At 40.4% G+C, this 12788-nt stretch overlaps 1 protein-coding gene across 1 annotated transcript; it reads right to left on the bottom strand.

Moving 5' to 3' along the window:
- Positions 1 to 97: 97 nt before the first annotated feature.
- Positions 98 to 11328, bottom strand: LOC146451550 (protocadherin-11 X-linked-like). Its single transcript, XM_085099015.1, has 2 exons — positions 9147 to 11328; positions 98 to 3132 (listed from the first exon to the last, which is right to left on the bottom strand). The coding sequence occupies exons 1-2, from the start codon at positions 10152 to 10154 to the stop codon at positions 1120 to 1122; spliced, it is 3021 nt and encodes a 1006-aa protein (XP_084955141.1). The 5' UTR covers positions 10155 to 11328; the 3' UTR covers positions 98 to 1119.
- Between the last annotated feature and the right edge of the window lie 1460 nt (positions 11329 to 12788).

Below are 12788 nucleotides of genomic sequence, written 5' to 3'. Positions count from 1 at the left end.
GATTAAACCATGCGAGACGGTTGACAAGCTTTCGTGTATATTTCTTTTATTCTTTTTAAGTACTGCCATGAATATCAAAAATCAATTCAAATTTACTGCATTTCCACTCTCTTATGAAGAGAGAATACAGCATAATTGGAATGTACAGCCATGTAAACGATAAATCTTCTACAATCTTAATTTACTTACTTTTCTGATCAAAATATGAATGCAGGGGAAAATAAATGGATGTATCAACTGAAGCAGATTGTTATTCCCCTCTAAATTATTTCAATTGTTAGAGCAGTATTCAATTGAGTATCAAAACTAATTCGCGCTTTGGATTTGCTCGCCTACGCTCTGTGATTGGTTAGAAAAGCTAGCGCCACTTTCTCAACCAATGAGAAGCAAAACCAATCAAACTGACTGACATTTTCCCGCCCTTGGCGACGTTTTTTTTTTCTTTTGCTTCCAGTTCTGATTGGTTCATTTCTTTTCTCACGTGTGTTGTGATTGGCCAAAGTGATTGCTTTGGTTTTGGTTAAGACATTCAAATGAAAACCGTTCGATAATATGTTCCTCGTAAACAGCAACGCGAGTATAACTCGCTTATAAATTAAATTAATGTGAACAGAAACAAACGTATATATACATCATTTTAGCGGAGTGAACGATTGTGTTATGTTAACAACACTTTCCAAGGAAGGGGGATCTCTGTAAGTAGAAGGGATATTGAAAGCTTTGAACGAAGAAAAGCCCAACCTTTTAGTTGCGAGTTGGGGAAATGATAAAGTGAACATACGAATGGGTGTCGAGATACGTTCGAGTTTTTCTTGAGGGGATTGGGCGGCTCTACACACGCACAAAAAAATGCATTCGTAAAATTTGAGGATACTAGAGGGCTAGTTGAGTATGCTGGAAGAGTGAAGAGTTTCTCATGGTTAATTAAAAAGATTTCTTAAAAGTGCCCCTTCTCCCCAACCTCCAAGGGCAGTGTTGTATTCCTTTCAGAACTAAAGAAAGCACAATTGAACGCATGCTGATGTTACAAAGAGTTTGTATAAAATGCTACGGAAAGTTTTCTTTAGCATAGTTCACTCTGAGCTAGGCACTGCATGCCTGTGTCAATAATCCATGCAGCTATAGTTCAGTGGTGGAATGCGTGACTCCTGTAATAGAAACGAATGCCTCTTTCCTCTGCACTTCCTCATATGGGGGAGGGCGCGGGGACATACCAGAACTGCATCCCCTGTAGGGCGCGTGAGCATTATATCTCCCATGATGCACCCGCGGCCAATCATCTTCTCTCTTCTTGGGGGGTGGACTGTGCGAGCAATACGGGCTGGACCCACGGGAACTCCCGCCGCGTCCGCTATCAAGTTCTTCATCGCTGCTGTAACGCTGATCAACCGGGTAATACATGTCTGGGCGGACAGCTCCAGTGGGGGATCCTGCCCCCAGGGATTGATGAGTCATCGGGTGCATCTTTTTAATCGGGATGGGTGAGACGTTCATCGGTTTGTGTCCGGTGCCGTAAGTGATGACTCCAGGTGATTCACGCTGCTTGGCCGTGGCCTGATGGAACATTTTCTTCGATGCCTGAAGAGCTTCTTCCCGGCTGATATCAGGCTCATGGTAGCTACCGCGTTTGTCTGCCTCTTCCGCCTTTTTCTCGCCCCTTCGTCTGCTCCTCATGCAAAGTAACACCGTCAAGAAAATACTCAACAGCAGGAATCCGGCGCAAGCCGCGACCACAATGATCATCTTTGTGTCCGAAAAGAAGCCACCATCGTCCTTTCTGCTGTTCACAACTCCATCGTCTGGCTTTGTTGTCGGTGAATGTTCCTCTGGAGAGAGCGAAACCGGGGGAACAGGGGTGATGAACTTGACTGAAATCCCCAAGCGGAGGAAGCTCTCTTTCTCATTGGCGCCAGAATCTGAAGCTCTTATTAACAAATGGTAAGACTTTTTGGTCAATTTTTTCCAAAGCGTGATTCTTCCATTACCATTGATGTGAAACACTCCATCGCCATTGCCGCTTACGATCGCGTACTTCACCAAACCGTTCGATCCGGAATCCTTATCCACTGCTTCCAGTTTCAGAACTGTTGTTCCTCTAGAAAATGCACTGGTTACTGTAATGTAATGATGGTCCTGTAGACCAACGAATACTGGTGCGTTATCGTTCACATCCTTCACATTAACGTTGACTACCAGTTGAACTTGCACGCTTCCATCTGATAAGATAACACTAAGAGTGTAAGACTCAACATTCTCTCGATTAAGTGTTCTATTAGTAGTAAGTATTCCCGTCTCGTTATCTAAGGCGAAATCCTGTTTGCCATCGGAAACCAGTCTTAACCGAAGCGGCCTATCTGCAGCAGATGAGAGCGGTATCCTTCCGACTTCGGTTCCTGCGGGTTCGTTCTCCGCCACGCTAAAGTTATACACATGATTTGTGCATTGAACGGAAATGTTTAACTTTGCTTTCCCGTGAAAAGGCACGCGCCCATTATCCCTTACGTCAATGTTCAGTTCAAAAGATGGCGTAAACGTGCACCACAACTTTGAAAGGACGCGCACGTGACCTGTAACCGAATCAATCGCAAACCATTTGGGTAAATCTTCTTTACTGCCATTCTGCGCTCCAACGCGCATGCTTTCCAGGCTGTAAGTCAACTCGGCGTTTCTCCCGTCATCCTTATCGGCCGCCGTCACCATGGTGATGGACGCACCTACTGCAACGTCATCATGTAGTTCCAAGTTGTAGACACTCTGAGAGAATACCGGCGCATGTCTATTGCTGTCTGCCAGCTGGACACTAAACACTTGACTGTTCCGTCGTGGGGTCGGTAAGCCCTGATCTTCTGCGACAATTTTAATGTTGTACTGTGGATGGCGGTCGAGACTCAATGGCCGCCGTATTTTGAGGATGTACTGCCCAGCAAACATTTCCTGAAGCTCGAAGTCTTGCTTTTGGTGCCGAAGCGTGACTATCACGCGACCATTTGCACCGCTGTCCTTGTCACGCGCCGTCACTAAGGCGATACCAGTGCTCAGTGGGCTGTCTTCTGGAATTTTTCCCTGGTGATCAAAGGCTTCTGAAAGGCTAGTTACGGTTATCTCTGGATCGTTATCGTTTTCATCAAGGACCTAAAGAACAGCAAAGGACTTCTTAGTAAAGAAGGTAAATGTAACGTTGAATTAGCTAGAGACACCAGCTAGATGGTTTTCATTAAGGTTTGGTTGTATCTAATTGTACAACTGGTGAAAGAGAGACACCCAATATGGAGCATGCAATCTGTCTCTTGCCTATGTAGTCTGCACAACAGCGGCCTCATTTTCATACAGTTTTCGGAGAAGAGGCGAGCGCAACAAACAAACTGCTTGTTCTGCAGTCTATGTATACGAACGAAACAACACGGTAAAAGGGCAAGCCATTGCGAAAGTACGATATAATACATTATAGACGGCTGCTCCACCAATGAACGTTGGCAGTCATGTTAATCAGACGGCCAAAGAATTCCGTACACCCGAGAGTTTGAACCATTTTGTAGAGCGTAGTAAGCAATCCCACTGGAGAGAGTAGATTAAATTCGGGTAAATGGGCACACTTTAGGATGTCATCAGGTGACTCAGAGTGAACCATCTTGCACAGCATATTTTTAAAAAAAAGTTTACCTTAGAGTGTATCTCTGAACAATAGCCCTCATTATAAAATTTGGGGGCGCATGCATGCACCAAGGTGGGACTCGAGTCAAAAGCAATTAGCTAGTAAACGTTTTTCAGTTTTTTTTTAACCAAATTCCATTACTTGGAGGTTTGGGTTAAGAAAATTCCCCTTCCAAAAAAAAAAAGATTATGTTACTGTATTGTGACAATTCTCATATATTTACTCCGCCTTTCTTGGTGCCATCCGGAACAGTACTATACTGAAAAATTGCATTTCCTTCCATTTCTCAAGCATCTGTTGAAGTCTTTGTCATCAATCAAACGTAACTTTACTTTCGCCACACCTATACGGTTCCGACTGGCGGGGAATGTAATTTTAGAATTCTTCCCACAAAAACAGTTCTAAAACTCACGGTACTCGGGTAACTGCACCATTTCTAAACCAAAATTCATTGACATGAAAGTGTAAATTCTCAATTTCCAAGAGTTCGTTTACTGACCAGGTAATTTTTCACCATCATGATGCTGCAGAAAAAAATGGGTAAATTTTTTTAGGCGAGACCAAAACAATTTTAAAACAAGTTTACTCTTCCTGTAGAACCGTGACTTTCAGCCATTCTTCGTCACAGAGCGCCCTTCATATCGTACTTAATTCACCTAGATGGCGCTCTCATCCGGAAATCTGAGACTAATTCTTTATTCTAGACATAACACTTAAATCCACCAACAGATTGAAAGCTCTTTCCAAGCAGATTATGGCAAGGCCCAGTGTGATTTCTGCGCGCAAAGCGTGGGAGCTAACCACGTTACGCGCAAGGGCGTGACAGTTCTTTTTCCTCTGTAGACAACAATATTTTAGTTCTATTTAGGGGGTATATTTGAACTATTTTTTCGCCATTTTGATCCCAGCCTACGCTAATTGATCCGAAACAACTGAAAAATATTTGAATTTTTAATATGATTTGTTTTCTAAAAATTGGCCCTGAGCGAACGCAAATGGTATGTGGTTATTCATGCGCAATTCCCGTGTTTCGTGGCGGTATGTGTCTCTCTTCGTCATGGTCACATATCGATTCCAACAAAATGCCGCCGAGTTCTTGTTTTCAACGGATACTCTTCTAAACAATTTACAAACAACTTCTAAACAAATTAAACAACACAAAACCAGAAAAGTTGCAACAAATAAACTGTTTTTCTGCTTCAATTCACAAAGATGACACTTCTTGCGGTTAAAGCGACATTAGCATTTAACGAATATATAACGCCACGACGCAGCGCGAGAACAAAAGACTTTTCCTTTCTATTGCTACAAAATGAAAACGCCTTGATTTTTGATCAGCTACGGCGGAAATTCAAAGGCTAAACCTCACTTTAGGGCGTGATTTTTATGAAAGAAAACGGCGGAAAGCAAAACGAATAACCATTGCAATAAACACTACATTGTGATGACAACAAGGGTAAAATATCTGATGTCTGTCTAAAAGAAAAAAAAATCGAGACAAAAAGCCAATTAAGACTGGCCTTTTTGTGTAGGAAGACCTTCAATATGGGCCACTTCGGTCAAAGAGGATTGAAGCCATTGTGTACCGAATGCGGACTAAATTAAATTCGAAACTGTTTTACATGTATTGATATCGCAGCACCAAAATAGCTAGGTAGATGTTAACGAGGGCATAGAAAGCACCAAAACTTCGATAGTTATCCCACTGCAATGTCCACGAGATATTCTTTCAAAGCATTTTGAATTCTCACTCTTTTTACTAGCTTCTTTCTATATTTATTTTATCAGAAAATGACTGTTTTTCTTGAAACACAACTCAAGAAGCAAGCAATCTAAGAATGTCTACTTCAAAGTAGACACAAAGTACTTTGTCTTGTAAATTATAAAACGGCGACAGAAAGTGCAGAATGCGATATACATTCACGGTCACCTGGACCGACTAGACCAAAATATCTTGTTTACAATTATCATTTAAAAGGCAAAGCACATAGGCTTATTGCCAAGACTAAGACACTCAAACAGGAGACCTGCACCTTTAAAAAGCTTTTTTTTTTCACTGGACCCTCATAACCTGCAGCTGCATTGTTTTTTAGGGCTGGGAGCCACTCAAAACGCATTTTGTTGGAAACTGATGGTTCAAAATAGATAAAATCTTGTCTTTTGTGTTCCGGCAGATCGTTTTCTGTCCCTTTTATAAAAGACATTTGTGTAACCTAATTTTGAAGCGGAATTTAAGTGCCCCAATTTACTAGCTAAAAATATTGCTGATTTTACAACCGTTTTTCGCATTGTTAACGTCACGTTTGCCTCTTCGAAGACGAAATAAATTAGTTTACCAGTGTGGGTTAGGAAATTTGCAGATTTGCAGCTGACTTTACCTCTAAATCCGAATTTCTGAGGCGATTAAGGTATTCCCAACAGAATTATATATCCACCGAAATGAACTGCTTGGTACCGCTGATTAGTAAGGGACTAGTAAGCATCCTGTTCTTCTTGATTCAGGAGACCGGACATCAATACATTATTAAAAATCTGCTCATGTTGTGCGAGGTCTTTTTAGAAGTAATGTGCCGCATCCTATCCCAGTCAGGGCTACTTGGCTAATTTACAAAATTAGACTGAGCTCATTATGCTGAGAAAATGCTATGGAGTAACCCCTTTCCAGTCGGAATTTTCTTTGCCAAATCTGTTTTGTGCCAATTGAGGTTTATCCCCGGTAATAACACTTTCTCGCGTTTCCTGTTTTCAAGCTGTTAGTTTTATGATAGGTCTTGAGATCTATCATGATATAGAAACTGGAAACACGAGCAAATGTTACTGCCCTTACTAATAATAGCCTGTGGATACCTGTTCATAAGACCTTAATCACCTGAAAAATTCGGATTTAGTTGTGAAGACTTGAAATCTATATCTTCTTCAGCAAATTGTCAGTTGAAAATAACACTGGAAAAACTAATTCCTCCGTTTTCTGAGGGCATATAACTCATTGAGAATGCGGCTAGCATTTTCATACGGCCAACAACAGCGCGTTAATTCGGGAAATAACATTCCTTTTCCTAGAAATTTCTGAGACTTAAATTTCCAGCTAAATCATGCGAACAGATCATATTATCTAAACTTCAAAGGCCAAGATCAGGAAACAATTCATACAATGACCTACAATATTTATAGCTGACACAAATGTATATGCCTTTAAAAGGTAACTAAACGATGTGGCAACAAAGAAGACAACTTTTTTTTAGTATAAATGTATATGGCCAATGAAAAATATCGATTTGTACTTTTTTCCATACTTGTCCAATTTTTATACTGCACTCTAAGGTACTTCTAACATTTTAATCTCTGCTTGAAAATTCAAATAAAAGATATCAAGCATTTCTTGCCTGCGGCGCTGTTTATATGATGCATTATAATTAGGCGCCACTCTAAAACGTTGGCTCCAAACATAGAATAGGAGGGAACCGTTTAAAATAACAGCTGTATACTGAAAGGTACGCTCTCTTGGACAAACTGGAAATTACTAACAACAAGCTTTATTTGTCTGTCAACGCTATTTTTGAAAGTGCATATGAAGTTTCGTGCAGCTAAACTAAGTAGCCCTGCAAGGTCTCAGCATTTAACAAAGAGGGGCATTTGATGACATGTAGAGCTGCAGCCATGCCATGCTTTCATGAAAAGCTCGAGTTAAATACGTCATTAGCAACTGCCAAAAATGATGCTGGAGTCCTTGAATGTTACTTCACTTTGGAGTTTCTCGGTCGAATGTAAACAAAACATTTCTGTGCGGTCAACATTCTAAAGGGTCATCATGTATACAAACGAAATTTAATATAAACGGGAAAATTAGGAAACATTAGACAAATCCGGATAACCCAGACGAATTTTTTTTAATTACACCAGCGTGGGATAATGAAATAGGAGTTTATTGATATCTTTTAGAACGGATGTTTTTGAGTTTCGTGCAACAGCCGCTATCCAGAATCTTAATAGTTGGAATGCTTGAAAGAAGACCACACGCATGAAATTTAATCAAAACTCGCGAGATAACGAGACAGCTGCCCCCCTGATCGAATCTGAGAACTTTGCAACTAAACTGCTCCTTTTAAGATAAACTAAGGTCCAATTTCAGAGAGCTTTTAACACAGGAAAGGACATTAAACAAACATTCTACAACGACATGCATTTGAGAGTTGAAAGTATTTACATGGACTAAAATGATATGCAAATACAAAACGCTTATTTCAATGGATCTCTTTTAAAGTATATGCAAATCCTAAGAGATGTGTCATTCAGGATTAGAGAGCAAAAGAAAAGCCTTTGAGACAATAGTGCCAAACACAATGAGATAGGAAGGCCTGATATAGACCGGCAGTGACAAACGAAAAACGCGCGCATAACAAGCAAGTACGAAGAGACTTGCTAATTTTCCTTTATAAACCATGGGCAAAGTGATAAAAGAAATCTTTGCGGGAATTTTAACGCAAAGACAAGACGCGATTGCCGATTTCTGTAGCTTTTGAACGTCTCTTTTGAAGGAGATACGTGAAAATGAAAGGCCAAGTCTGACACAGAGCCTGTATTGTGTCTGATAAACCACATAGTCGAAGGCACAGCTGGGTATAATAGAGTGTTAGATGATAAGGTCTCATAAACTACTGATGTTTATCTCTTTCGTTGAAAACAAAAACTAACATTTTTTGAACCAGAGGGTTTGCAAAACAGTACTTTAAAAGACAACACAACACGCCTTGAAAAGCCAACAAGACAACTGACTCCGCAGTGCGGCAAAACACAAAACTATCAATCGCAAGCTATTTTTAATCATTAATCTTTGTTGCATATCTTCAAAATCTGTAAACGATAACAAAATAGAAATTCTAATAAAGTGTAATTAAAAAAAGCAATAATTCTTTCAGCGTTGCGAGGTGGTTAATGAAATAAAGCGCTTCGCAAGAACTTCGCCGTCGATTCGAAGGAATTCTTTTGAATCCATTGTCCATTGAGAATGTTCTGTGACAGTTTTACATGTAACAAGAGTCTTTAATTAATTTCGACTCTCACAGGATCGTAATGTATTAAAAGATTAAGAAAGAATGACCCTCTAAAAATTCAAATATAATTGGGGCGAAGAAGCTATCTGCGTTTGGTGGCAAAGAAACGACAGAAAACACTTTTACCTAGTTGCCTTTTCAACAGATTTTTATCCATCTATCAACACATATTATGATAACGTGTAAATCTCAGTGTAAATTTCATTATAAACTTTGAAGCATGTAAAGTCAACCTAAATGAACAATGGTGATGAAAGGCGAACAAATGCCCCTTTTAAATTCCCATAATGATGTACAATAAACTAAAAAGCCCATTTTCTCCGTCTTAAAGGAATTTCCGTGACAGTACTGGAGCCGTGAATGAAACATTTTCTCGGTACGCGCTTTTAGAGCGATCACTTTCGAGGAGAACTTCAAACTTTATGTAAATATTGTACACTAACCTTCACAGTTACCACAGCAGTTGAAGGAATAGAGTCAGGTCCTTTGTCTCTAGCCGTCACTTCAAGTTGGTAATTCTTCCCAAGCTCATAATCCAAGACAGCATTCGTTCGCAGTTCACCAGTGCTTGCGTCCAAACTAAAAAGATTTACGTGTTGTGGTTGAGCTTTCAGTGAATAAACTATCTCAGCGTTTGTGCCAATATCGCCATCCGATGCACTCACTTGAAGCACGAATGTTCCTGCTTGAGAATTTTCTCTAACTTCGCCAACATAGAGATCTTTGTTGAATTTAGGTATGTGATCATTTGAATCTAGAACAGTGATATTCAACGCTTTATGTCCAACTTTAGGCGGGTTACCACCGTCTTTCGCTTCGACCACCAAATAAAAGCTATCATTTTTTTCGCGGTCCAGCCTTTTTGACACCACGAGGTTGACTTTCGTGAGTTGCGATGTTGGACGGGAGATTTTTAACTCAAATATTCCTCCGTCATTTCGACTCACAATTTCATAACTCTGTACGCTGTAGTTTCCGATGTCTTTATCTTCGGCGACCGCTATTGGGAGCTGAGCACCCAACGGCGCCGATTCAGACACTGAAATGTGTTCCACAGTCTCCGTAAACGTTGGACTATTATCATTAATATCCAGTACCTTTATTTCTGTGGGAATAACCGCCGTGATTATCCCTTTCGAAATTTTCACTTGTAGTTGAAATTTGTCGTCAAAAAGTGACAGGTTTTCGCGGTCAAGTTTTCTCGCAGTCCGAATGACTCCTGTGGTCTCGTTTATGCTGAAGGAATTTTGTGGCACTAATCCTTGAAATTGGAATCGAAGCGTCCCCTGGAAAGCCACAAGACTTTTAACTACTGAATTCTCTGACATGTCAGCGACAAAAGTGCCCGCTTCAAGTCCTTCAAAAACTTCGAATTTGGAAGTTTCCACAGCCCCACTGAACGCCAGTTGTGAAAACAAAATCACGCAGCATAGGCACAGTTCTCTCTCCATGGCGTGGCCCTCAAACACGAACACGCCGAGATTTAATAGTCAGCGACTGATGACGCTGAAAACAGCAAGTGTTGTCTGTGCGAACTCGTAAAAATGTAAACTATGCGGAGCTTACACAAATTCAGTTTTGCCTCAAGCGCACGACGTACTAAAATCCTGCGACCCACCGCTGTATATTTCAAGGACTTCACACTTCAGCACGTACGCCCCCCTTGTCAAGTTCTGTTATGTACTTCCTCAGCGTCTCCTGTTTTCCCTCTTCTGTAACCGGTGAATCAGAGCTTCAAATCTCTACTTCTGTCTTCCGTCAACCAACCGGCTCTTTTCAGTTTCCATATTTTCGCTGATCGTATTTTCACCACTCCAACGGGCTTTGTTCGTTTCTTGAGCCGTTGACAAGTTGTTGACCAGTCAAATCAACATTCAATTTCCCTGGGGGAATTTTAACACAATTAACGCAGACAATGCGTGTCACACAACGGAAGCGCGTGGAATGAAGTTGTATACAAGTTCTCCGCTGTGTTTAATGGATAATTGCACACCAAACATTCTCAAATAGCTCTATTATTCAGCGGTCGCGTCGAGGTTTTAGCGCATTAAACCTATTTCCTGTTTTGCAACACCCTTTTGGAACACCCAATATGAATGCACCGAGAACAACACTGATACCAATATCATTTGATCATGGATAAAAAAAAAAAAATTCTTACCTTTGTTTAGTTTAAAAAAACACAAGAACAGAATGTTATGAATATACAAAAACGTGCGCTGTCTTGGAAGTGTATCAAATATTTAGAACATAAAAAGCTACTCTTCTTTGTCAAATTAATTTGGTAAATTTAAATTCAGATTAGAACGAACGCAATAACAATCAGCGCGGTACTCATTACTCCTATCGTGAATAACAAAGATAAGCTTGCCGGGGTCAAGAAAGTCCACATAATCAAAGATTAATAGTCTCAATAACAAGATGGAAAATGTAAACTCTTTTATAGCGGCAGCAGATTCCGTGAACAACTAATAACCCGGCTAGGGAGGGGCGGGGATAGAGTTGCCGCTTGGCTGGAATCCCGCTTCATGGAAATGTCCAAATTTTCCCATAAGAAAAAAGGCATCGAACGGTACTTTGGTCTGCTTTTTTTCTGAATACACACAAGGGAGTCTCTTCGTGCATACTGTAATCTGTACAAGCTGGGGTGGTTTCAAGTGTTGATTCTGTGGATGAAATCCCGAAGTGTGACCATTCAAAGGTCTTGAAATGAAAGTTGCGAGATGTATCGTTCTTTCTTGCCACTTTACACAATAAACATTAGGGACTATTTTTCATTTTATTTGGACGCTGCTTAGGTTTGGAAAGTGCCGTTGCGACTTTTGTAAACTATTCAAGGACCACTATAAAGAGAAACAGGAGCCAATTTTAATATGGCGAGGCCAGTTTCGTGAAGATCAGGGTCAATAAAACAATTTAAAAGAAGTAAGGCTGACGATGGCCGGTAACAGCTGAAAATGTGTTCTAATCTCAGTTAGACAAAACTAATCAACATCAGGAACCACCAGGGGCTAGGAACGTGTTGTTTTTAGACCCCTTTTAAGCTTCAAAAAAATCTCAGTTTTTCTTCAAACAAGAGAACGATCAAGGAGAGGCGAAGCTAACCAATGAGGTAAACTTCTGCGAACGGTAAAAATCTTAGGATTGGAAAGGTAAAAAATAAAAATAAGTTTTAGCACAGATAAAATAAGCTTCAGGGCAGAAAAATTTTGGAATTGAGAATACTGATAGTGAGTCTGTTTAGTCTACATTTTAGTTGATCGCTGCTTATCTCTCGAACTCCTTGGAGCATGAAGCCGGGCATAAGAACATCAAGAACAGCTGCCGAGAATTGCGAACCAGTGGGGTTACGATTACAACTGAGATATCCTTTTGATTTGTTTTGAATCGTTAATCAGTATCACGTCTTGTTTGAAGACTTGCACAATGGCACAACTCAAAAGGCGGGAAAAAAGCGCGGGAAACCAAGGGGGTGATGTGGGTTGGGGTCGGAAACAGTGTTCACAGAGGGGTGTGGTGCGGGAATGAGTGAACACAAACTAAAAGCGACATTTCCTCTGGTTTTGTTATTTTTCATTTTGAGCTTCCTTTAGTACATATAGATCGATGATGCAGTGGCCTATTCTGTTCAAGAAAGTCACGGAAGAAGAAGTGGTTAAAGGGGCAGTATCATGGGAGATCGATGGGAGATATCATGATTTTTGGCCAAAATTCACAAAATTTAAACTTTGAACACTGTGCTAATATATTTCGCAATCGCTAATTTAAAGAAATATTAATAGTGATTCTAAGACGAAATGTTGAACTAAAATATAGTACAACAGGCGATTTTATTGCGTTACAACAGCGAAATTTGAAAACGTCCGCCAGACGTTTTCAAAAATGAACCCCTCTCCATCTTGGTCATCTGCCGGCGAAAATATCCGTGGATAGTTTCTTTGCATTCTGATAGTCTTTTAATGGAATTTTGTCATTATATCTTGGCTGCTATCAACCGAATAGCGTCTTTCCGATTTTCAGTGTGTTACTAAAAATAGCGTGATACTGTCCCTTTAAATCCCGAAATGAACGGAACTTCGTAAGTT

This window comes from Pavona decussata, unplaced genomic scaffold (genome assembly GCF_977016875.1).
Source record: "Pavona decussata unplaced genomic scaffold, jaPavDecu1.1 SCAFFOLD_386, whole genome shotgun sequence".
NCBI classification, from domain to species: domain Eukaryota; kingdom Metazoa; phylum Cnidaria; class Anthozoa; order Scleractinia; family Agariciidae; genus Pavona; species Pavona decussata.
The sequence above is the reverse complement of the archived record's forward strand: the minus strand, read 5'-3'. Positions and strand labels throughout refer to the sequence as shown.

Bases quoted from the DNA above. Each gene is read 5' to 3' on its own strand.
- LOC146451550 (XM_085099015.1), bottom strand. From the start codon at position 10,154: ATGGAGAGAGAACTGTGCCTATGCTGCGTGATTTTGTTTTCACAACTG. The intron at 3,133-9,146 runs GTTAGTGTACAA...GCTGTTCTTTAG, and splicing joins CTGCTGTGGTAACTGTGAAG to GTCCTTGATGAAAACGATAA.